This window comes from Haliotis rufescens, unplaced genomic scaffold (genome assembly GCF_023055435.1).
Source record: "Haliotis rufescens isolate VD_foot unplaced genomic scaffold, xgHalRufe1.0.p SCAF_7, whole genome shotgun sequence".
NCBI lineage: Eukaryota > Metazoa > Mollusca > Gastropoda > Lepetellida > Haliotidae > Haliotis > Haliotis rufescens.
Window position 1 is genome coordinate 1,676,844 of NW_025964361.1, and position 27,654 is coordinate 1,704,497.

Here is a 27,654-nt window from a genome sequence, read left to right on the forward strand (position 1 = left end):
TGGCTTCTCAAAAGCAACCATTATACTCCTGCAGCATGACCTATAGGATAAGAGAGTTTGCGCCTGTGTTATGTAACCGACAAAACACATGTCACGTGTGTGATATGTGCCTGTATCAGCAGAGGGTGTCTGTCAAAACATGAACTGGGTTTACATCGGAACAGGAGTCAGCATTTGTGTAGATGCGAACATGATTAAGGTAGGGGATGAAATTCAAGTGTATAAACTTGCACAAAAATCACATCAAACAGGTGATTCTATATACACAAGCAGACGAAAAAGTCTTTGAAATCCTGATGCAATCATTTGATTTAACATTTCTTGTACTGTGTGATTAGACTCACAGTGTCCGAAGCATACATATTAGCAGGATCTATTTCTTTCGGCTCTTTTGAAGATTCCATCACTGACAAAACGCATTATACTTGTGTTCAAGAGCATTACTCTTGTGTTCAAGAACGTTCATAATGCCAATGTCATCTGTCTAGATATCTAATCATCAATTGATGACAGATTTTTGAAAACCTTTAACTCCAAATAAAACCAAACGGATCTGAAGCGATCTCACAACTAAAGAAATGAAACTTTCAAAACTGATGAATGTGCACTTTTTCGCCTTCTAGTGTGTAGCTGGTGAAATGAATGCAACGTTTCATTTGAACTGTTCATCGATCTTCACATTGTTAAGGGCCTTTTGTCATTCGAAGATGCACCAGCAGTTTTTACGATGCAAAAGTTAGGTTATTTGTCAGCAAGGTTTGAACTACATCTACTCGACGGCTATGCAAGATTTCCAACCATTATAGTTGATTATGCAAGATTTCCACCCATTATTGAAAACGCTGCTCTGAAGAATGAGGATTCTATTCAACGATGAGTCACAACGCTATATGTACTGTTAAAGAAAACTATCCAAAATATTGATTTCATCTTATTCCACACAAAGAAATATACAGCCTCTGTATTTGCGATCATGATATGGAAACGATGCAATGATATTAATAAAAATACACCCCCATTTATTACTTGAAGGAATTTCATTATTCTGATTTATATTCTTCTTCTTGTATCATCTTTTCATGTAGCATGTAAAATACACATATATTTTTTTCTAAAGACATGTTTTATTCATGTCATTTGTAAGGAATTGAAAACTTAAATGTAAAATCTGTCTGTGCATTTCAAAATGATTTAAATGGTCGATTGGTCCTTGAAGAATTCCTTATCTAATCTGAAGGAAACCAGAATGAGGCTGTAATCCCATGATGCCACAGTGATAGCTTCAGTACGTAAGTCGACACAGAATGCTAAGAATAGTCAGTCAATGTCGTCTAAGCTACCTTGATAATAATTATGTTTGTTTTGGATTTCTTTCGAGTTTTAGATTGGCAATTCATACGAGATCTTACAAATATTCACGTCTGCTAAATTCCTTTTTCAATAGGGGTATTTGCTTCCGTGCCAAATTGATCGACTTGCAATTATTTTGAGGTTGTCTTTAAAGCAGGTATAAGGAAGGTAAGAGACGTGTTCCCAAAGAAAACACTGTTGCTATTCCCAACAGCCCTGAACCACACCCACTTATTGACCGACATGGCACTAATTATAACACAGACTTTCAACATAATCCCTTGGGGCCTTACAGACATTGTCGATAAAGATGTTTCCTAGCCAATTTGATTGATACAGCAAAAACCCATGTTTCTTTTGTTTCATATTGAATTCTGGAAAACAATATAGTTGAAACACAAAGAAAAGCATAAAATGCTTACTTTATGATTATTAAATATATCAATAATTGCAACATTCTCATATTCTGTAGAGAGCTATTGTTTGACTACAAGTCTTCAATACAATGATCCAGTCCTTTTATATCACTTAAACATATGATAAAAGAACCATGCCTTATCTATAGAATGACAGTTGTAAGGGTAGTAGCATATGATATAGCCATTAGCCCAGTGGTTATCAAGAAGATAGTATCCAGTGTCCGTGCAGACCTCATCCAAGATAGCAAGGGCAATGCATTAATAATTCCTGGGAATCTTTAAAGAAAGGGACTCGGATCCCCAGTGAAACAGAATCAATGATCATTACAACACTAGCTTGGAGTGGTCAGCCATGAAAATACTTCAGAATCTGTTATCATCGAGGATGGTCAATCAGCCATCTCATGACAAGCATGTGGCTACTAATGTGAGATGAATGCATTGCCATTTCGTTAAGAGTTTGATTGCTCTCACAGTGAGGAGAAGGTGAATTTTTAATAACAATTGCTTCGGTTCATTTCCGCCAGGTGTGGGTGGCACATGGTCTAAACTTGAACATGTCCTCCTCCTCAAGATGGCCGAAGATTCTATGCACCTGCTCATTCAGTCATTGCACATTTTCCATTCATTGATAGAATCATTAGCTGTATATTTTTCTTAGAGTGAGTGAGTGAGTATGGTTTTACGCCGCTTTTAGCAATATTCCAGCAATATCACGGCGGGAGACACCAGAAATGGGCTTCACACATTGTACCCATGTCGGGAATCGAACCTGGGTCTTCGGCATGACAAGCCAACGTTTTTTCTTAGAGGGAAGATCTGTCAAGGAAGATTTCCTTTCGTTAATTTCTGAAACACTATATGCTCAATCAATTACTGTTCTATCTATGATGTATTACCGTATTAAGTCCAATAAGAACAGCATTTTATATATAAACACACAAAATATTTATCCTGTGAACAATTTTTCCATCCAAACGTGAATTGCAATAAAACATAACATTGATGTCATAGTTAATTCTTCTGTTTTTATAGTGAGCATGGTTTTTAGCCACTTGATGCTGTTTCTAGCAATATTCCAGCAACAGAGACACCGGATATGATCTTCACATTTTGTACCCATGAGGGGAATCAAACCTGGGGCTTTGGCATGACAAGCAAGTGCATTAACCACTAGGCTACCCGTCGTGATTGGATTGGTGAGGGACAAGAGCATCACATGTACAATCTACAGTTTGCACCAATCCTGATTGGCCACCACAGCCAGGTGACTTCTTGATTTAGTCTTTTCAAACATTCAGCTGATAAAATAACAATGATTCATATTCATACTGACAGAATAAACATAGACTTGCAGAAGTCTCTAAGGCAAAAAGTAGTACTTTAAATCTTAATTTCTAGATTATATAAATAACAAGAACAAGTTGTCACTATAAGAGACTGGCATCCTGTCCACTTATCTAGACTTGTGTGTTATTAGGATAGAATTACTAAAGACCCATGACATATCATTCAGTACAGCCTTGGAGTAAGGCTAGAATAAACACTGCAAGTCCATTGACAGACGTCCCAGAAGAAACATCTTGCTCTTCCTATATCAATATGTAGAAAGTCGCTTGAGACATTACATTGTACAAATTAGGATGGTAACAAAAATATAATATTTCAAATCAATAAACGTCAAATACTGATCACTCCACATTTGTTTACCAAGTGCAGCAATCACTTCCACAAAGTTTCCTTTGTGTGCACAAACTAATCTATTATTGACAACACAAGGAATCAGTAGGTTTTAAACAATATCCAGTTGTAGTGTCTTAAAACCTAGACTCCCCACTTGGGGAGTAGGATAAAATAGTGTGTTTACACGACAATTGGCGTAATAGGTTGTCAGGTCAGAACACTACAAGCAACTATCAGAAAACAGCTAAATTACCCAGCACAGGGTTGGATACCTCACTCTGGTTATTGTCAGGGGGCTGTCAAAACATCCTCGGCCATGCCAGGAATTTCCAATTTTCTGAGGGAATATTTAAAAACATTTTTTTGTGGGCTAACCTACACTGATGTAGAGAACAGATGGGGCCACAAGCGCTTTCTTTTTCGGAAGCACTTATTGAAATTTGCAATTAGGCTTTTTTCCAATATTTTTTAAGTATTTAATGTTTCTGATTATTTTATCATGAAATAATATGTACTTAATTGGATAATTGAAAAACAACATGAACTGACTCAATGCTACAATTTTATGAACGTAATTTGTAGACATCGGGATTAATCTCGGTTGATGTAATTATTGAAATGATTAATTCGTGGAATTGTAATTAGGGATCAGATTTTATTGAAACTTGTAAAATAATTGTATGAAGATTTTCACTGTTTTCAAGGTTGGAGACTACTTGACTTATCGTGATATCAAAGATGGCTCCCAATATCAAAGACTGTCATTGGAGCAGACGTAAAGAATGAAAATTTCAGATGAATCGGACAGAAATGATCTGGAAGCAATTTGTTGGTCATCGTAAACATGCTCAACTGTCATGGAAGTATTCCAAGATTTCAAGCCCTGCTTTTGAAGATGGGGTCGAACAGACAGCAGGAGTCATGCCCTTAAATCCCCTGACCCGTTACCTGACCTTCAGACTGGACAGTCCAGTGTGGACAAACCCAGCAGAGGGCATCTAAACATTTAGAATCCATAATATTGACACAATTTGTCCAAAATATCAGCTCAAGTGGTTGTCTTTTCCAAATATTATCTCAGTCGACAACAAACACTTGGTTAATAATTCTGTCACATGTTATTGACGGATGCGAAATAAATGTTCCACTTTTCTGTCCATTTTGTATCAGCCTGACGATCAATGGAGTTTATATCATCAGTTAATATTCCGGTTATATAACATAGGCATGATGAATTGTGTAGAAACTGTTCAGCATTCATATCTGCCCATGGAAAGGTGATAATCTATAGCTCAATTTTTTCTGTCATTTTCGACCACAAAGAAATTAAATCTAATCAGCCGAGAAAATAACCCAATGTTATATCCTTTCTATCACCGAGTGAACCCTCGGCCCAAAAAACTCATTTCATTTCCTCAACTCGGCATACTTGACGAAGACTTTACGATGCTTGAAAATGCACCTACGATCCCCGATGTATTGAGGTGCAAGACATCCACCAAGACAATATCAATAAAAGACACTTTTCCCCCATTGGCGGCGTATATATGTAGGTATTAGTCTGCCCTGGGACCAGACATACAAACTTCTCACCAGACAGCACTGACATGATAAACACTTTTTCATCATCTCCTCTTCAATTCCACATAGGGAGGACTTTCTGTGCCAAACTGCAGATCATTGTTAAACATCTCATATCCCACAAACACCTTAACTCCCTAAATGGCCGAGGAGTGATAATTGCCTTTGTTTCTACAATTGAGTCTTTGTACTAGATGATTGTAGCTCCTATACTTAACATAGATTAAGCTACAGCCTAAGATACAGGTGAGGTGAGATCAGGTTTACTGCTGCCTCCAAGATTATTGCACTTATATAGCGACATGCATGCACGTGTGTCTGTGTCTGCTTGTACAAGTCCGAACTAATGCAGATTTTATAGTGCTCGCCCACTGAGATACCATACTGCAGTTTAACATGAATACCCCACTCAGACACAGTATACTGACTCCGAGCCGACCAGTCCTAGTTTTAACATCTTAATGCCGACCAACAGGCTGGGTAACAACAAGTACCATCTTTTAACGTCTTTTCGGTATGATGCAGCCGGGGATCAAACCTCCAACCTTCGGCTCTCCCTGCACACGCACTACCACTAGACGATGGAGGCGATCCTAAGATGCCGACATAGAGCAATAATATCGCTAAGATGGCTTTTTGGGCCCCGACCTGAGAAAGCAGCTGATTGTACGATTCTGACTATATCAAGAGCATGTGTCCATAACTCACTATCAAATAGAGATGATACCAGGTGTTCACTCATCACTTCATTGAAACTACAGCTTGTAAGTGACACTTCAAGATATCCAACTCTGACACTTCGAGATATCCAACTCTTTTGATATCTTGACCAACTACACTTCTCAAAACATGACACCAAACATCCTTTTTGGAAATGGACCATATATGTACTACTCAAAACGAGTAAAAGAACACATAGAATTTGAAGGCTGTGTGTTGCAACTCCCACAGATGACAAATTAACTATAGCCATATGAAAGTCCAAAGATATACTGTTATCAACACAATGAACATATCAGTTGCCAGTGTAGGTAGCCTAGGTACAAGTCAGCAGGTACATATATTCCGCTGACAACCCTCACTACCCACATCCCACACAACCCAGCTTATCTTTTGTGATGCCCACCGCAGATGTCCGTGCCGTGTTGTGAGGGAAAACACAGGGATTATTTCAATATGGATCTGTTATTGGCTTGTGCCCCTCCCCTCGACTGACGACTAGGCCTATTCTCCCACACTCACTCCCTTCTACACCACAACACACTCTGGTACTGGCCATCTCCTGGCCATCTCCTGGCCACTCCACACACACCATTAGTATCAGCTTGTTGCTGATAAAGGTTCTACGCAATAATACAATAACCCATTTGACCATTCATTGCATGCTGTACTGCCATGTGCTCAAACAGTCAGCTGTATTGATAACACAGCGACTTAGTCAAGTGAAAGGGCTTTTATGTCACAGTCAGCGATATTTCAATTAGATCACACTGTTTGTCTTTTGTGTCAAGGGACGAGCTGTAACGAAAATTGGTGGTCTTAGAAAATTGGATTTGAAGTCTTTCCAACACAACAGTTATATTTTATGATGTCTATCTGCCTAACAGTTAATGCTAGCCCTAAATACATGGAGACTTCATCACAAATTACAATAAATAGGACAAGTGCACCAGTGGACCTCTTAGTGCACCAGCCTGTAATAAATCAAGTCTTGGTCAGACAGGGGCAGTCGGGTAGCCAAGTGGTTAAAGCGTTCGCTTGTCACGCTGAAGACCCGGGTTCGATTCCTGACATGGGTACAATGTGTGAAGCCCATTTCTGGTGTCCCCCACCGTGATATTGCTGAAATATTGCTAAAAGCGGTGTAAAACCATACTCACTCACTCACTCACTCACTGGGTCAGACAAACCAGTGATTGATATTATAAGTGATGACCCACACCATTGGGGTACCATGACATGCAATCTATCCCTGGCACATATTCAAGTTTTTCAATAATAGCTGTGTTAAGTAAAAGAGTTGAACAAGAAACAAATAAGCTGGGTTGAAATGCTGTCTTAAAGTGTATTGCTGCCATAGTTTTCTTGGGACACACAGTAATGGCTCCCCAAATGCAAGTGTTGGGGTTTAAACCTAGTACTTGGTTGGAGAAAACCTAGACAGCTTACACTACAATCAAACAGTAACCCAATCACACAAACAAAAGCGAGTGAGTGAGTATGGTTTCACACCGCTTTTAGCAATATGCCAGCAATATCTAACGGGTGTCATCAGAGAGTGAATGAGTGAGTTAGTTTGGTTTTACGCCGCTTTTAGCAATATTCCAGCAATATCATGATGGGTGACATCAGAAATGGCTTCACAGATCGTACCCATGTCGTAATCGAACCCAGGTCTTCTGCGTGATGAGCGAACACTTTAACCACAAGACTAGCCGACCGCCCCCACAAACACAGTAAAAAAATCAATCCAAACTCAAAAGGCTAATTACTTTTTAACAAGGCTTCTTTAAAATTGATTTTATCCCACCGATCTGTATTAGAGGTAACACTTTGCGTGCGTCCAGATATAGTCTAGTCTAACTGGCTAATGGTATCGGTTGTTTAGAGAGGTGAGATTACTTGAGGAATAGAGACTTCATGGTAACCTGAGACTTGTCACTCTCAACAGCAAACAAGATAGTGTAGACAAAAATACATTCCTTCAGACAACACCAACACGCTCAACTCCCCACGGAACTTCCCAGAGGATCAGCCAGAAACTCTGGAGATGTACACCACTAACAGAGAAAAATTTCAATTGTTTTCCAGGTCCAATATTATCTTTGTTGTATTGCTAAAATGGTTTATGTTCAATCAATAGGATTGTTTCAGACATCCCCGACCAATTTCCAAAAGAAAATGGACAAAAAGGTTCAGAGGTGACGAAATTGAAGAGAAGTTTTTTAAATGCTTTTTGCTGCCCTTTATTGTTTTAGTTTTATATTTTCGTTTTTGGTAAATTTCCAATATGATAGCTGTATTTCACTCATTTAGTGGCATGCTCATCGCAAGTCTGTATTCGCTTGGATCATTCAGCCCCAGGACAAACTCCTAACACTGCTAAGGCTCTTCGCAGCTCATGGGATGATGGCGTCCTCACCTCGGGTTAGCTGTGGGATTATGATGTTTGCACAGAAAGTGATTCTGTTGATATGAAATACGAGAAGTTTCCTGAGAAAAACAGCTGGTAAGAGCAGCCATTTCCTACCAGACGAGTCAAGTATTGGGACAAACAATATTTATATTCTCAATACTCTATATCTTCCCAAAAACCAATACCAATCGGAAATGAGGCAAATTCAGAATACTTAATCAAATCAGCCAAAAAATTATACATTCCTCTTAACCAATTCAGATCAAATAAAGTTTAGATTATTAGAATCAACAAAATAAGTGGAGTTAAACAATCTCAAGACTGCTTATAAAAAGTGGAAGGAAATAAGTGGTACACATCATGGCCATGACTGCTGCAGTCAACTAAATCAGCCCTGAAATGATGATGGAATCTGGCAGCCATATTGTCTGATACCATAAGGGTATCATAAACCGTTGATGAACTCCAGGACAGATTTTGATTAACTGATTCCTGTGAAGACTGAGTTTGATGTACCTGGTGCCACTTTATCATAATGAAGTCATAATGTCCTCTAGTTCACAACTAATTACATTTTTTATGATATTGACATTATTTCTGGTTCATTTCGTTCTTGATCTGCCAAAAACAACATGGCTGCATGTCATTCTCACATTTAATCAACAAAAACAAAAAAACGTGAATAATCTAAACATTCATCTCCGAAACTATTTCACTTTTGAGACCCCTATTTCAACAGCAAATACTCTGTATTCTAAATTATACCATATTTATTATTTCATACATATTCAAATGAACATTTCATTATAATAACGCCCTCTGACATTACGTCAAAATGAATTCATCATTAAGGACAAAAACGGAACAGAGTTATGACTAATTAATTGGCAGATGTCAGAAGAAGACAACATTAATTAAATATTTATGACAACATTAAAGCTAGAACATTCCCAAAAGTGTCACGCAGTCCAAGGATGTCACGGTTTTAATAGAAACATAAAACTGTCATTAAACTTGCCACGTGTTGCCAAAGTCCGGGAGCTTCATGTACATCTTGACGGAGCTAATACACAGTCTTTAATGCTCTTCAACAGTTCAGGTTCAGCTGATCAGGTCCGCTTAAGCCTTGTAATATTCCGCAACCGCTGCTAATAGCCCGTACCAACCTCCATAACATGAACCTAAGGCTGTTCCCAAGTCATTTTCAAGAAACCGTAAACAAAAAGATAATTAGGAAGCAACAGCGTCTGTACACGTGTATTTACACACCCTGTTTCAAAGTAGAACATATATTATATAGAGATTATCGAAATCTCTTTTTCCTGTTTTTGCTTCAGAATATTGTTAACAAAGCATATTTCTTGTTTTCTGTCCTCCGTACATTTGGCTGCTCTACACACAGAATTACTTTCTGAGGAGGAAGGAACTATTTAAAGAAAAATTAAATCTTTCTTGAATTGCTTTTGTTCATATTCCAGAGAACATTTTTGGGGACTATGCGTACTTTATGAAAACCTTTACAAATCAATATGAAAGTTGTCACAAGTTCATATGAATGAGAACAAGACTGTTAATTTCAACTATTTCATGTTTGGGATTATTAAGAACACTAAATGCTTATGGTATGCTGAAATGTGTCAAAGAGGCTCATTGTAGAAGTTTTCAGGAGTGTTTTTTCATATCTACACGTGAGAATTATAAGAGCCAGGTCGATTTCCTTAGATGTAGAATAAAGACAGTACAATCACATGATAAAAACTACATCTATGGTCACAGACTTGCTCATACTTCACTCATTTCAGCCGGAACTAAGTATTTGATTATGTCAGACATCCAAAACCTGCATGTGCAGGAAAGAAAAAAGCTACTTGTCAGCCATTAAAACAAGTCTGGTAAATTGTATACTAATACATCAAAGTTTTCGGCAAATTTATAATTTGATATTTCTCGTGGGCAACACTGGGTTCTTATCCTACCTGGTCCTTTCTGGATTTCATATTCTGTCCCCTGAACTGAAATACCGGCACTGTTTGGCAAACAGGACACAGACTTTTCTTAAACAGAATGATTAAAGACCATTTCTGTTCCACAACAACCCTTTCATATTCCAACAAATCCAAAGTATGAAAACCATCAAAGGCAACAACTTCAAAACTGATTCACTTGTATTACCTATGAACAGAACCCATTGGCATTTTTTCAATTTCAATTTCAATACATGAGTACCTATTGCTAATACACAACATCCTTCCTTTCATTAAGACCTGTGAAGGAAACCAACATGGTTGCAGATTTATGATCATATTCATCCATCGCTGCACAAAACTATCATGGTATCCTAATGTACGGGTCGTAATGTCTATCAAACCCACACATGTACTAATCATTCCTCAGTCCCTATCATCAAGCTTCTCCCAAAGGAGTAACTATTAACTGGCGACAGTATATCTTATTTGTGACTTTGAAGGAAGGTCTTTGTAAATTTACAAAACATTTCCTAAGACTTCACCCTCAGTGAAAACATCCCTATTTCCGCTCCAATGAACATTAGTCAATGGAAGCTTGACTATTAGATTCAGCAGATCACATGATCTGGCAGCCATTGAACTTTGGAGGCAACAGGTGCAAATAGCCCATCAAATGTATGTACATTGTACACTGTGCATCCATCAGAAAGCCATAATGGCAGACGCCATGAATATGTAACTGTTTCAGGAGACCAACCTCCGTACCCCTTTCATCTTGGGGGATTACCTATAAATCTGATACATTTATTCATATTTCCTTCAAATATTTGATTCATATTACTCGTTGGGTATCACTATGATGTGGGGAAAGTCATAATTTGGGTTGTGTTCTCGACATTTACGGTTCTTTTCTGTTCTGCTCTGTAAACTTTTAACATAGGTTTTTTGACGTCTTCCTGCTCCATTTGCTGCTGATACTGCCTACACACATTTCTATTCACTCACTCACCCACAATTAGCAAAACTAGCTGCATCAAATTCTTTGAGACTCCAATTTTGAAATTCCGAGGGAGATCAAACCTGCGTGAGTGCATATGTTAATGGGTGATTGAATGAGTGTTTCAGTGAGTGTGGTGACGTGAAATGGAGTTTAACATCACGTCCAAGCTTATTGCACTTAAATAGCAACATGCATGCATGTGTGTGCATGTGTTGCTGATTGTACTAGTCCGGACTAATGCTGATTTTAGAGTGCTAACTAACAGAGAGTTTAACATGAACACCCCACTCAGATACAGTATACCGACTCTGAGCCCACTAGTCCTTGTCTTAGCCTCGTTATGCCGAGTGTCAGGCAGGGTAACAACAAGTACCATTTTTAACATCTTTTGGTATGACGGGGCTGGGGATCGAACCACGGACCTTCCTCTCTCCCGACTAACTCTCTATCACTAGACCACGGAGGCAGTCTTGAGTGAGTGAGTGAGTGAGTGAGTGAGTGAGTGAGTGAGTGAATGTAACCATGCCAACATCATCCCAGCTACATCAGACAAACTGTATATCAAATCTTAAAGAAACCAATAAAGAAAACACTAACAACGATCCACTCAATCATCCAAAAAACAACTTGAACACCCCATCCAATGTTATAGTAGCCACCTCTCACAACAACCAATAAGGTGCTGGGGACTTTTTCTAATCCATCCCCACAGACCTGTGTGATAAGGAATATCCTACAAACTAGGCATGATAGGCTGCCCCATCAATACACAAACCATCCCATTTTCCAATGCATGGTTTTCATACTAACTCAAGCCACAAATGAGAAAACGTGTAAGAAAACGCATTAAACAAAATGTGTGCCCTTTTCTACAACTGGGGACAAGCTTCCGTATCATTCAAAGTGTAAATTAAATAGAATTAAAAAATCAATAAAAAAAATCCAACTATAAGATTTTTTTAAAATGCTGTATCATCATTTGTCATGTTTTCACATCACATTACACAGACTGATGAACATTGCGAATAGGAGGTGAAAAAGGTGTACCTCCATCACACCCTGTCTCAAAGTAATCCCCTGGGGAATTTAATGACCAGCAAAAAGTGGTGTGATGTATCAGTGTAACTCTAGTCATCAGGGAACCCCTACACACAATAGAAGACAGAGAACATCATCAAAGATCCTGGAAGGTAAACATGGCCGCTCTTCAATCTGCACGTCCTCAATATTTGTTACACCTCCATCCTCGCTGATTGTGACCGAAAGAAAAAGGTGAGCACATTCCTCGAACTTGAGTGTAAAACAGACTCTAGATTTCGAGCGATTGCAAAAAAATTGATACGGCGTAATTGCAAAAGGTCACGTTTAATTCATCAACCATCTGCTGAACTGTACCTTCTGAGGCACTTCCAGCGCTGCATATTCAGCCCTGACTGACACTGTAATCCTTTGGGGGCAATCGTGTTAGATTCACAATAATGAGGGTTGTGTTACTGGAATCTTGAATGTCCTATGCTCAAATAGGTGTGGTATTTTGTCCAGGTTCACATTCGGTAATTGGCAGTTGTCATGTGTACCGACTTGAATAAAAATACTTTTCATAAAATTCACAGTGTGAAGGGATCGTTTAATTACCAAAGTGAAAAAGTGAGTGGGAGGAGTATTATGTCTCCATGAACAATATTCCAGCAATATCAAGAGACCAGGGCTTCAACCATATTGGGGATCAATGGGGATCTGGGGCTGCAACTGTGCAGGGGATTGATCAGAGTTTGGGCAAAACTAGCAAACATGTTAATCATCAAGAAAAGAGAGGATTACAGCTGTCAGTGTGTTGATGCAGTTTTAATCCATTGAAAACAATTACCAACCATATTTACCATTTGATAGGGTATTGTAGCTTAATGCAATATTGCCTCAACATCAGGACCAGGTGACGAAACTGGCCATTAACTTCACAAACCGGGAACAGAACAAGCTCTCTAATCGACAAGCAAGCACTGTAACTACACACCCACCCAACCACCACTGAAGTTGTTTGAAGACAGTTTTACTACATACAACGTAAACAATAAGCTGAAACAGACATGGAACCTACTGAGGAGAGTCCTAGAGGTCTGGGGAGTCTGTTGATCTGAGCATCCAAACACAATACGAGGTGGTCAAAATGTGCAACTGTTTTACAGTTAATTGGCAGCTGAAGATTTTGACTTTTCCCATCAACCCATCCTTGAGGCAATAATATGTTTAAGCTAACCCCTCTAGCGGACAAGATCTAAAGGTCCTCCAGAGCTGGCAAAATGTTGCATTTGTTTGGTGTCGGAAGTGGGCGGTGTTGGGAGCCGGACATCTGGCCTGGTCACTGAACATACCCTGGGGGCCGTATACTAAACATGTCGCACAAAAATGACAACTCTTGAAGTACACAACTTACAAATCTCTCAAATTCCATTCTGCCCCAGAACACACAAATGCAAGTCAAAATGAAAGTAGTTTTCACACTTGCTAAGACATAAACCCGAACCCATCTCACACACAGACAGGAAAAAGGTTGATCCAATGTACAAAATGCTCCCCGAGACCGAGGTCAAGTTTGTTTGACCCGTGGTGGACACCCGGACGAGCTGTGGACTCAGGTAACTCAGGTATTAGTTCCCTCTGTGGTCAGCAGAAGTGCAAACAGTATCTGTCTCTTCATTAACCTCTAGTTACACGGGGGGGATCTGGGGGGTTTCGGGGGGATATAATGGTCTTACAGGGGCCTTGCTGTGAGCTACATTATGCTGTCTCATCACACCATGCTTGTTCTAGGTTAAAGCTGGGATTGGAATAATTTAGTACAACTCCAGAATCAGGGTCGTCTACAGTGAGTGTGGAGCCCCCTTCAGCTCTAAACAGTATTACAAGAAAGGGCTTCGTTAGAGTAACACTTAGTCTGTGAAAAGATTTCTTTAAAATAATTGTAATTTTTTTCTCTTCAAATGAACCTTTCCGTTTCTGCCGTTTTCATGCATAATCAAGGAAACTAGACTTTGTTTAGTTTGATCTAGGCTTGCTGTCTGTTAGTAAAAAATCTCTATATAGATATACAAATTCCACAATAATAGCACAGGACTAGAGCTTTATGCTTGTGAAGAAAAGAACTTGGTGTTCGACTGACAAACTAACACACTTCCTACTGGGCTAACTCAATCAGCACACAACTGGGAGACCTATCTGTTTGGAAATACCACAAAGTGTAAGACTTGTCAGCACCATATCGGATGAGTTCATGTAATAGTACGCCACAGCCCGCAACATTTCAGCTGCCTTATCAGGGGGCAATAACCCAACAGGAACCAGTGATTGACAGAATGAGCAACACTCCATGCCCATGGGGGATCATGTGAAACAACCAATGACCACCTCATGCTAGTCAACTCTCATGACACACTTGGTACTGGAGACCTTATAGACACGGAAATGTACACAGTGGTAATACCCTTTAGAACAGTTACACAAGTTACATTACATATTTTCAAAGTAATATTGAACACACGCTCCATTAACCCTGTGAATGTCAACCACACTACACTGCACTGTAATAAAACCATTCATTCCAACTAATAGAATCTCGTAAACATGTGTTACATGAAACTTAACATTTGTCAAATATACTGCAACACTTCAAAAACGCATCATTTTATGACATATTTACGTGTAGTTATCACCAAATAATTACTTACGTTTCATTTAAAGTGTTTTGAAATGTTAAAATGTACTTCATGTCCATAATAATAGCTATTTTATTTTGTTTCTAACGTCGACAAGATGTAATATGACAATACCAGATACACTCTGACATATATACTGCCATAAATAAGTCCAATCAGTATAACAAATTGTTATAAGTAGAGAGAGTATTCCAAAATCATCCATTTTCTGCTAAAATCATCAGTAATCAGAACCTCATTCTGTAGATGTTAAGTATTCCCAATAAACGTCTATCGACTTACTGATACCACGATTGTAATTCAGGATGCTCACGAGTTCCAGTGCATCCGATACATCAGAGAAGGCCAACGTGCTTACATACCTGTGTCTATGTCGGTGGCGCTGACGTTGAGGAGAGTTGTCCCAATGGCGGCATTCTCCCAGATCTCTTGACTGTAGGACATGGGATCAAAGACAGGGGTGTTGTCATTGACATCCTTTACGTTCATGTAGACGGTGACGCTGCTGATGAGGGGAGGGCTGCCGCCGTCATTGGCTGAGATGTTCAGGGTGTACAATTGCACCTGGAATACAAACAGTCAAGAATATAAAAACACAACATTTTTCCACAATGTTGAAACTTTCGATTTACTTCAACAGACTAAGGGACAACAGTTATTAAAAATTACTTCCCATAGAGAATATTTATTGTTTTCCCATAACAATTCATATCAAAATTGAGACCAACCACTTTAAAATAGATCAACTTTTACAAATGGCAAGTTTCGCAAATAATAAGAGCATGTTTACATTCCATTCACCCAAAATCCCAAGTCTACAACTAAATCTAATTTTGGGAGGAAGTGCATCAGATCAAAGCATTTTCTAGTAGAAAATGTATTTGCAATATGTATATTACCCCCAATTGCAAATAGCACAGTCTGCTCTTTGAAGCTGAAGGGGACAAAAAATGGACGTAAATGTTATTACAAATTTCCTGCCTGCAACTCGGACACGACATTTCAGATAAGGTTGCACTAAGGAACATGAATTGCAAATCCATAAAAGCATGGTATGTACAATTGTCCTACTGACAGGCTATATATCTATAAGGTCCTCAGACAGGTATGTGGGCCTCTAGGACTCTCCATTGTGGCATGACTCACGCAAAATCATCATGAAGATATTAAACTCTTGAAAACGTCGCGGCTAAAATGAAATACAATGCACTTCTTTCAAGCATCTGAGCAATAATATATCACAATTGTTCATTTATCTGTATGAAAGCTGTACTTGTGGGTACAGCTTGATTTACCTCCTCAAAGTCGAGTTGGTCAATCAGCGTGATGGTGCCCAGACTGCCTTCAACTTGGAACTTGCTTTTGCCCCAATCAGAAACCAGATCATAGGTCACCTGACCATTGGATGCCTCATCCTGGTCAATGGCTGTGACACTCGCAACAGTTGTGCCGATTGCAGTGTTTTCAGGGACATCGAAGGAGTAAAAGGAATGGGTGAATTCAGGAGGGTGATCGTTTTCATCCTCGACTGTGATCTGGACATCGGAAAATGACGTCTGCTGCCCATCGGAAGCTTGGACACGGAAGGCATACGACCTTCTTCGGGATCGACTTAAAACCCTTGCTGTTTTCAAAGTTCCTGCAACCAAAAAAATTATTGTTGAATTTATACTGTCGACACTTGGGATGAAATTTGTTTTTTACACCACAGCGTGTGTGTTCAGAATTAAACCAACATAAACATCAATTTTGTCAATGAAGATAAGTGTGTTCTCGACATAAAACTTATTCCTAAGATTCCAGCTTGATTAACACTGGCAACAAATAGTCGACTTGATTATACCATTGTCTACTCAGCTCTTCCCAAAAGCTACTTATGAAGATTCCCCCTTGAAACTGTCAGTTGAAGCTTGCAGATAAGCTAATTCTCTGAAGGGGTTCCTAAGAAGCCGACTCAATCACATTGTGTTTGGGCAAAATTGGTTGACAATTTAGATTTTATTCAAAAGAGATGTTGGAAAAAATCCCCTTGATGCAACAGTTTCGTGTTTCAACAGTTTAAGCCTGATCTCTTGAGGGAATTAACTTAATTTTGTCAGCCCAGACTGAGCCTGCATGGTAGATGTGTAGAAGTCGTTACCCTCCCGGCCGGGGGAGGAGAGGCAGGCAAACACTCAGCTCCATCTCCGGAGCATCACTTATTTCTGTTGCTTCCCGTTAAAAAATGATCAACTTGTGAAATATTCATCACGTCAGCGTCAAGAAGCTGAACTTCCCAGCATCCCTGTAATCTATGGAAATTTGAAGTCAGGGCTAATCCATCCATGTTACATGGACTATGGACACATTACATGGCTTGCAACCAGGTCGACTCATTTCAAAACACGTCTTGAAATGTATTGAAATTAAGTGAGAGGAGACAAGTTATAAAGAATGAGGCAAAAAGCACACCAGACTTAGATTTATCTGTATTTTCACAAGAAAGTTATTAAATCTAAAGAAGAAAATCTTTCAAAAAGAAAAACCCATTTCCTTAATCAAATTAAATCTGAACTTTTTAAAATCCAGAGTTGAAAGTTCTTGAGTGCAATGTTTTATGGTGGGGCAGAAATCTCTACTTTACAATAAAGACATATTGGTGCCAGACAAGCTGTGGAGCTCCAAGAGACAATTGGGACTAGAAGTAACAGACAAATTGATGGACCACAGTCTTCAATTGGAGTAGAAGTATGTTTTAATGCCTATTCGGTTGCCAAGACGATTTCACTTCCCTGACCTTTCACAAAACATTTTGGTTCCATGACTGTTCGTATCTCATGAGGTTTAGCAGAAGTAAATCTTTTTATCCAATAATTCCTTCTTCTACAAACCGATCTTAGCACTAAGCCATTCGAAGTCCACATTGAGGCATAGAACTCGGACTGTCAAGGACATCAAAAGTATATGCTGAATAATAGGAATTGAGTGAGAGTGAGTTTTTGAACTGAATGTCAGTGTGTAAGCTTGATTTTGGAGGAAACCCTGAAATGATGCAACAAGCATCAAGCACGGCAACCCAGAAACATAAGCAGTATGAATCTGTGATTACAATCCCCAATCACAGGTTCCTGGCATGCCTAAGGGACACAACTCTGCATAGCAAACAGTGCCACTACATAGAATCAAAGACAAGGACAGCCCCAGCATTGAAGGCCTATGCTACAACAGAGAATTCTAGTAAGGCTGGAATGGACATCAGGAATGTAGCGAAAGGCACCAAAATCATAGCAATGTCAGCAAGGCCTGTGAAGTCTTTGTCCAAGTAAATGATAAAAGGACACCATCAACATGAAAGATCAGCTAATGTATCGACATTCAAACACAATGGAGATTATACAGCAAATCCTTGTGAACTCAAACTCCAATAATTTGATTGATATTCTCCAGTATGGCATTACTTAGTGATCCCTGTTGAATCCTAATTGGAACAAAGGTCTAATATTGAGACAATGGTTCAATGCTGGCACTCTACTTATCTCAAAATTATGGATAACTGAACATATTTTGTATGAAACTAAAAACTTCAAGTGAGTGAGTGAGTGGGTGTGAGTGGGTGTGAGTGAGTGAGTGAGTGAGTGAGTGAGTGAGTGAGTGAGTGAGTGAGTGAGTGAGTGAGTGGGGAATTGAACCACGCCCTTTGACTAATGAGCGAACGCTTTAACCACTAGATTACCCAAACGCCTGAAAAATTTTAGTTAGCAATGTTTCACAGTACTGTTAATATGTCACCGTAAACAAAAAGAATGTAAAAACAAATTATCACCCACCATCTTGAGTTATAGAGAAGTCCTCCGCGCCATTTCCATTCAGCTGTAGCTGCGTGCTGCCGATGGTGTCCGGGTCCGTCACGTCGACTGTCAACACGGACTGTCCAAGCTGTGCGCTCTCCGAGATGGTGTCCAGGAAGAGAGAGCTGGAGAATCGCGGAGGCGTGTCGTTCTCATCCACAATCCGAATCCGAGCCTGGAAACAAAATCAGCATGCTATAGATCTTTTGATGACTTTATACAGGATTTCACAAACGAGCAATATGTAACTTTTGATACATACTGTTACCATGCACGCAGTATGCATCTGTTCATGAACATGCTGCATGAAACGTGGGTGTGAGTTATGGTGGACTTTCTGTATGATGGTGCATGTGTCATGTGTATATGCATCCTCGTTTACATGTGACTGCATCCTCGTTTACATGTGACTGCATCCTCGTTTACATGTGACTGCATCCTCGTTTACATGTGACTGCATCCTCGTTTACATGTGACTGCATCCTCGTTTACATGTGACTGCATCCTTGTTTACATGTGACTGCATCCTCGTTTACATGTGACTGCATCCTCGTTTACATGTGACTGCATCCTTGTTTACATGTGACTGCATCCTCGTTTACATGTGACTGCATCCTTGTTTACATGTGACTGCATCCTCGTTTACATGTGACTGCATCCTTGTTTACATGTGACTGCATCCTTGTTTACATGGGTGTTTGAATCCTGTTAAATTTAACTCTCAAAATCATTGCCTAACATTAACACAATAGGGTTTATCTTCTCATTAAGTCATCCTGCTATACCCCTTTACGTTTGCTATTCCCTATTTTGACTTGTACCATATATTACCATGTTGTTTCAGATGAACAATTGACTTGCCTTTGCATGTGTTTGTGATGGGTGCCACATGTAGGCCAGGGCCGCTCACCTTATTGTGACCACCTGGTATCATCACAATTTGAGTGATTCATAATCACATGCTTATGATAGAGTCAGAATTGTACAATCGACTGCTTTTAGGGATTTCTTATTATGGTTTTGTTGGTTTATTAATTAGCATTGACATACTGAATGTATTCAGCATTCCAAAATGATTTCACACAACTACATTCAAATGATGGAATACAAAGGACATCAACCTGATCACACCCGATTTAACAGCTGCAAGTATTATTTACTTTCATATTTACCAAGCTGTCTCCAAGGCGGAGAGCTTATAAATCTGAAGGCCAGTTGCCAGGACATCCTCAGTGGTTACCTGGCACCTTGTGACACACACACATCGTAAGAATTCATAATACTCCAACTTGAAAGATTTCAGTTTCGAAAAAAAAAATATTTGAAGATTCATGACATATGTTTGCAAATCAGCTTAAACATGTTAAACTACACCTTCCAATGGTTTATGATGCAAACATTTTTCAATGCAGGTTATCAAAGCGTGAGCTGGTCAGGACTTTGGAATGTCGTCTTCTGATACAAGGCTGCAGTGTGAAGAATCCGTCACTTTGGCAAAAAAAGACCTCAAATTGACAGATATATGCCACATGATCAAATGTAACATATCTCCCTGTTATTCCAAATGTTTGTCAGGCAAGATGACTGGGCACAATTACTCCAAGATGACATTAGATCAAAGCAGAGTGAAAAACTAAATATCAATTCGAGAGTCAGTGCTGCCGGAATATTTCCCTACGGGCAAAAAATTACTGGTCAAAGATGGGATTGATTTATTTGTTTTCGGCTTAAATGCTTATCCTATTGGATAAAAGGCCATGAGAAAGGCCAAATATCCTTGTGAAAGAGCTGCTTTATTTCAAAGGGAATTCCTATTGTATTTACCATACATAATACTCGCCTGACAACAGATAACGTGACAATGATCAAATAGCATATCTTACATACTTACAAACAACAATATGCCCTTTCAAACCGAGAATATATCTCCATCCAGAATTAGAAAATGGGAAGGAATTAATTTGATACCATGATTGAAAGGAGAAGTCAGTTAAATTTAAATTAAAACTAATCCTGCAAAGTTCCTTAGGTCAAGTAATAAACATAAATCATGCCACATTGAAATTCAATTATCTGCTGTGACCATTGACACAAATTTTCACGCTATAATGAGCAACATTAAGAAACACAAACTCATTATGATTCTGGAATAATTATCCTCTAAATAGTCACTATGAACCCAACAATGACTCTGGCTCGATTAAGAGCACGTGCATGAACCTGTACGGTTTGAAATGAGACACAGGTCTGATTGAGAAAACCAGTAGGCTGTCCCCGAATGAGGATTATGTGAGTATCGTATCCTCGATATGGGGTCGAAGGGAATGCTGGGATATCGCTAGTTTATAGCTGCTATAATGAGAACTTAATGAGTTCCACCATTTAGTGTAAGTAAGCATGCTGTAGGGTAAACATCGTAATTGGGTAGATCCGAATGGAGAACTGATAAATGTGTTTGGCTAACACTCACATAAAGACTGTGTCTGTTGTGTGGAAGGCTCTCTGGCAAGATACCCTGGAATCTGTCGTAGTTTCAACCAATTAATTTTACCAAATGAACACAAGAATGAAATCAGGTCTCAAAGAGATTTGAGAAACTTCATTAAATTGAATGGCTGAAAGTTTCCAAATTGTTCGCTTCTGACATGCCAAATAATTGGATACTTCTGTTATATTGTAAGCATATAGTTATAGTGGCATTTGTCAACCAACGTTATAGAAATGTCAAATATAAATCGATAATCAATTCTACAGATAACTACAATACAAATAGATATTATCTTTAACTGAGTGTTTGTTCATGAACACCTGGTGTCATCACTGTTATTCAGTGATCCATTCCTGTAATTTTCATCACTATTTTGCCTTTAGTGCTATGGATGTGTTTCAGCAGATATTCAATCTGACTACTCTTTGGCATTTATGTTTTGAATTCATACCGGTTTGTGGCACATGATCGTTTTTGTAGATATTTGCTGCGAGACTAAAAAGTGCTTACACAAATCATACCATGAAGGATCTGAAGCATTCATCAAGACAAGCAAACACACTTACAAAAAAATGGGCTGCCAAACAAAATTCACTGTTCGAGAAAAGAGAAAATTGCTGATTTGCATTTTCAAAAAAAGGCTTCACACTGGGCTGCCCTGATTCCAACATGGCCGACACAACATGGCCGCATGTTCCATTCCTATCTAGTATTTAAACAAGTACATCCTCACATGTGGAACAGGCCACCCTAATGTCAGCTGTCATTAGTCCTAGCTTCACAGACAAACACCATGTTAAAACAAAGCACATCAATACATGTAATGAAATCTAACCATGCCATTTTGACATTTTTCCCCGAAACATCCTCCATTTCAAACAGTTAATCGGACCACTCATCGATTTTCCATGCTTGATTTCCCAAGTCTAATGATTGCTCAATATGGCTATTGTATACAACATGCGATCATCAGTTTCACACCCTCATTTACCTCGTGTAAACCTAATCATTAAAATGTATTTCATGAAATGTGACATTTTCTCCGTAGGCTCACGCAATGCTGGCTGGTGAGGTTAGCAAAACGTCAATGTTTCAGCTTGTCCCATTATCAGCCGAGTACATCTTATGCTACCTATTGTCCCGTCTCTATGGTAAACAGCAGAGAATAAATATAAATAGCTTTGGGTCTCGCATGAGTAGATGAACACCCATTACCCTCCCAGACATAACATTGTGATGAATCATGTAGGCAACAGTTGCATCCATTCATCCCTACAAACGGAAAACTCGCGCTCGGAACTGACAGACTTCTGGCAATGATTGTCACAGCAATAATTGAAAGAACTGTAAGTCTATAATGCATTATTCATATTTTCAAAACATCAAAAGAATTATTTTCCAGCAAACTGTACCCGCACAAATCAATCATATTCACCTTGTTTTCTTGCCTGATCTTTCATTTCAAACGTGGAGACTTAACCTTATCGTCATCCCGAATGTGAGCTGCACAGAATAGAACTTAATCAAGGGGAAACTCAAATGAACTGCCAGAATGACAGATGAAGGAATAAAGAAAATGAAAGCCATTACGCAGATTTCCCCAGCTTATTTATTCAAGAAGGAGACTGATTATTTATCTTTCAAACAAACTTTTTAAATCTAATTTTCTTGACCTCAAAATGGTGAAATTAACTCCAGCTTATTCTCCACTTTTTAGAATGCAAAATGGTTTGCGAACAAGCTGTGATTTATCAACGCTTTTCTCTGTTAACCTAATACCTTTCATCAATCTTCATTTAAATGTGAAATCAATTCAAACGTCCCAAACAACATTCCTCTATTTGTGATTGACCCAAAAAAAGGAGCAATCTTCAAATGACCTATCTGGTTTGACACCCTACCTTGGTGCATGACTACAGAAATCAATCACAGCTCAAGTTTTATTTGTTTTATTCTTGAACAACAGCAAAACTCCATTATTAGACAAGTTTTTTAAAATTCGATATCACAAACTAAGTTCTCCTTCGAGTCAGTCCTTCCAAACCTGCACCCAGTTCTCCAGGCCCTCTCCGTGTCAAAGTCTAATTCAGGGTATCTCATTGCTGAGAGTGTTAACAAATAACAGCACCAAATTTGTTTTCTTAGAAATGATACGACTAATCCGAGCCCCAGGAATCCCTGACAGGTTGGTTTCTGGGCAAACAAAACACGACTTCCCGAATCCCAGGACTGATTCTCTTCACAGTTTGTCTAAGTTAAAATTTCACATTCTCAAATATCGGGAACACGTTTTACAATATACTTCGAAAATTTCAAACACCACTGATAGGAGGAATGTGTTTTCAAAATAAAGATTTCATGTCAATAACATGGAAGTAATATTTGGAAAGGGGAAAAGTAAACAGGACCGATAGCTTTATAAATCGCAAATTGACACTTATCATGCCTGCGGAGGTGAATTCAGGGGCAGTGTTATGCAATCACACGATGCAGTTCATTACGGACCTTGAAGGAATACTGTCAGTAAAGTCAACCTTATCTCCACCAGACACAACAAAGTCTGACTACCAGACGCTTTAATTGCATCCAGACTTGATAATTTGTTTTTCAACAAGGTTTAATGCACATTACAACACTGATCAGGCGAGGAGAATGTCATCCATGTCGTAACATCACCTGGAGTTATGTTGATGGTAGCCATCGGTCAGTCGGTCTGGCCGTTGAGGTGCAATGGGCAACCCTATACCAATAATGGTGGTGATCAAGCTGTATGGCTGTCAACACTCTGTCTCAATCACACCAACACAACACACAGGGTAAGTAGACAAGCAAATATGGCTACTGTTCCCTCCGACAATGTGGCTACCACATGCTTGCACACCTCGGACCAACATCCCATGTCTACAGTTTTCATCCAGTTTGAGTCCAAATCTGCTTGTCACATCTTCACATCTCAATTTTCAGCCTTAAATAAGATTTCATCTCCCAGCTTTTTCCCTTTGTTTCATTCCGAGTTGACAATCTTCCCATCAGAAAATTAGTCCTTTCTCATTAGTGCACACTGCAAATCTAATACGATATCAATCAGGACGCACTTGTAACCTCTTTGTTGCCATGGTAACAATTTAGGAAGGACAACATGTTCCTGATAAATTAACCCCAAAAAACCCTAAGGAAGCCCAATCCAAGATTGAACAAGCTAAGGATGTGTGAATTCAGAAGAGGCGCGATGTTAGATATACCAGCTGGGTGAGTGACAAGCAGGTATGTATATAGCACATGGCTGATGTACACCGCATGTGGGCTGGGGAAATATCATCTGTTATACAATATTTCATATCATACACATGGCCATGCTGATGGACAACATCACCTCACACTGGTTAACTTTGAACTAGTAACATATTACTGAATATCAACAAAATAATACCCACTTTTCCGGATCTCGCACAGGTAAAATATACATCATATTTATGTAATAATACCAGAGAAAACTGTTTACATATATAGCCAAAAATGAAAATAAACACAAAGTATTCCTTTCAAAATACTTAATGGGTACTCAGAAATCATCAAAAGATTCCTCTTAAAGATTCATGAGGCAATTTATCAGGAATTATAAAAATCTCATTTGTGTCACAATACCTGAGAATATTGTTTTAACATATAATAAACATGGCTTTTATATGAAAGAATATTGTTTGAATATACAGTCCAACACCGTTGTGTAGAAGTTGAAAGGACCTACGGAAATACTTCGAGTTATTCGAGGTTTGACACAACCAAAAATGATAAATATAGAAGGTATATGCAGGGACCAAGCTTTTACTACGAGACAACTGTAAGTTCGTGTTTGATTGGATAACTAAACATGCACTGTAACACCAGGGAATATTGTTTAATATATAACCAAACATGCACACAGACACTGCAACTCGTAATAAGCATCAAGAAGCAGTACTTAGAAGCTGTCAAAGAATTCCTCTTAAAGAGGCATAAATTCATTAAGCAGTTAATCAAGAATTACACACACTAAAGTCACCATCAAACCAACGATAAGAACCTTTACACGCTCTATAGTGACCTGGTTTCATTTACTGCTCTTCAGCCTATTAACCTTTGAAGACTCATTAGATAAGAGCCCTGCCAGTGGATTTGTATCAGTGGCAATACTCCCCAGTTCATGGTAAAGGACCCAGTGAAGGAGGTCCCAGTACACACAGTGTCAACACCACTTCCTAAACCTGCAATAAATAGGTACTAAACTCCCCTGGCAGATAACCACTAATATCCCACTGTAAAACACACTGTGGTTGGTCAACCAGACCAAATGGTGACCAATCAACTAAAGCCTTGTAGTTGGTGGTCAACAGTTTGGGTATTTGACGGCTTATTGAACATTGATATTGATGTTGGCAATTGTTTGTCTTGTTTAACACCATGACTATTAAATATCTTTATTTATTTCATAAACAACCAGTCAAGAAGATAAAAAATGATAACTAGCTTGCAATATATATTCAGCATTAGAAAAAAGTACTAAAAAAAAGAAAACTATTTTGTGTATTAAAAGATTCTAAAAATTAAATGTAAGTCCATCAATTGTCAGTCGTCATTAATATTCACAAATATATGTAAATTCACAAGTACAACTCAAAAAGTGTTAATTTATGAGTGGTGATATCCTATTTCATGTGAAACTGGATTAACAAACATACACATGAATCCGAAACCTGCTTATTGAAGGAAATAATATATGTAATAAAACTGTACAAATCAAAGACTGTCAATAATGACCCTGCACCAATACAGGTTTAACATGGTAATGAGGATGAAAGAACAATGTTGCTATCATTCGGAGGGTATAATCCTTTGTTCAGGACACATGGTTAGCATAATCCTTGGTAACACATGTCTCTGTTTATACCACCCCCACACCAAATGGCACCCTATGTAAGACAGGTATACAGAGAGGCCTAACCTGCACCAAACATGCTGAACTCAGTTGCTAGCATTTGGATCCGGACATGTGCTGGGCCCACTTGCACAAAGCGATCTTGGCGCTACAACTATCGTAAGCCTATGTTAAAGAATGGGAGTTACGATCATCTTAGCGCTAAGATCGTTTTGTGCAAGTGGGCCCAGCACATTGACATGCAAGTACAGCTGACTTGAATAATCGATTATTGGACATTTGAGTGAGTGAATGTTGCTTTATGCAGCCGTCAACACAAGTAAAGTTAGAATAATTAAGGCAGGGTCAAGCTCATAATATAAAACACAAATGCCAGAGAACAATCACTCTTGTTATCTGCTGAAAGATTCCACTGGGCGTAAAGGCGAAATAGCAGAGTAAATTATATGAGTGGATCACTGAAAATCAGTGATTACACCAGGTGGTCAATGAGAATGGTAAGCATGTCCTGCCCTACCAGTCGCATCCGCCACTCACATAACGTGCATCCGCCACTCACATAACGTGCATAAAAAAGTAAGTGTTTGTTGGTTGACACCACACAGCAGTATCCATGGCATACAAGGCTGGCCTGTAAACCTGTGGTTGATAACAAGAGCAACAATCCATGCCATCGGGACACAACACTATAAACCAGCCACACACTGTGATCACCCAATCATCATTGACTCATTGAAAACACTGGTAGGAGTGCTCAAATCTGCACATAATTGTAGGCCTGCGAGCCAAGGTGGTCTGTAATCTGTGCCAGATTGTGTAATTCACAGAACAAATGGAGAATCCAATTGTCACATAACATCTTGCCAAAGAACCATCACCACAACTTTCAAAAAAAATCACGTGGTATCAATAGGAAAGAAAACTTTAGAAATACATGCATTGAAAACTGATATTGATCAATAAAATTTGTCCCAACGTTCCATTCAAATTTAGTGAAAGACGAAAATGAAATATGAAAAACCTTGGCCTATTAACGCCATATTTTTTTTAATCGGGTTGATAAATGAAGATAACATGCCAAGTCAAGAGTACAATCAATGATAATCCCTGGGGAGAAATTCAAACTGCATTGGTAAGTTTTTTTGCTGTGAGAATTCGTTCTCTGAAAATTGCTTCTCAAAGACGAAGGTGGCGTGCGCCAGAGTCTCCAAATGAAGATGAATAATTAATACCCCATTCCTTGACTTTGAGACAAAAAATCAAACAGGGTCTATTTTTTGATGGTTTAATTCTATTAATGGAATCGTGTCAAAATTGATTAAGAAAAAGTGATGTTGCTATGTTGGATTAATGAGCGTTTTCTCATACATCTCTTTAAATTCAAGATGTCTTCGTCAATGCAATGTTTGCTTGAAACAAATTTGGTTTCAAATGCAAACGTAATGGAAAACATCTATTAAAGCAATTTACCGCTGTTCAATCTCCGTTTGCATCGGAAAATTATTTCTATTTCTGCAAATATTCTACTTTAAAGTTCTGAGAGAAGATAACCACATGTATCTCACAAAATTTCAT

The 27,654-nt window shown here is 38.8% G+C and overlaps 1 protein-coding gene across 1 annotated transcript in view; it reads right to left on the reverse strand.

Annotated features, from left to right (window-relative positions):
- The window catches only part of LOC124139630 (cadherin-related tumor suppressor-like), a 140,427-nt gene that overhangs the window by 59,770 nt on the left and 53,003 nt on the right, over nucleotides 1–27,654 (reverse strand). The window contains exons 2-4 of the mRNA XM_046506866.2: nucleotides 18,656–18,851; nucleotides 16,145–16,488; nucleotides 15,212–15,413 (exon numbers count right to left, since the gene is read on the reverse strand). Of these exons, the coding sequence (XP_046362822.2) occupies nucleotides 15,212–15,413; nucleotides 16,145–16,488; nucleotides 18,656–18,851 (742 nt within the window). The remainder of the gene's footprint in view (nucleotides 1–15,211; nucleotides 15,414–16,144; nucleotides 16,489–18,655; nucleotides 18,852–27,654) is intronic.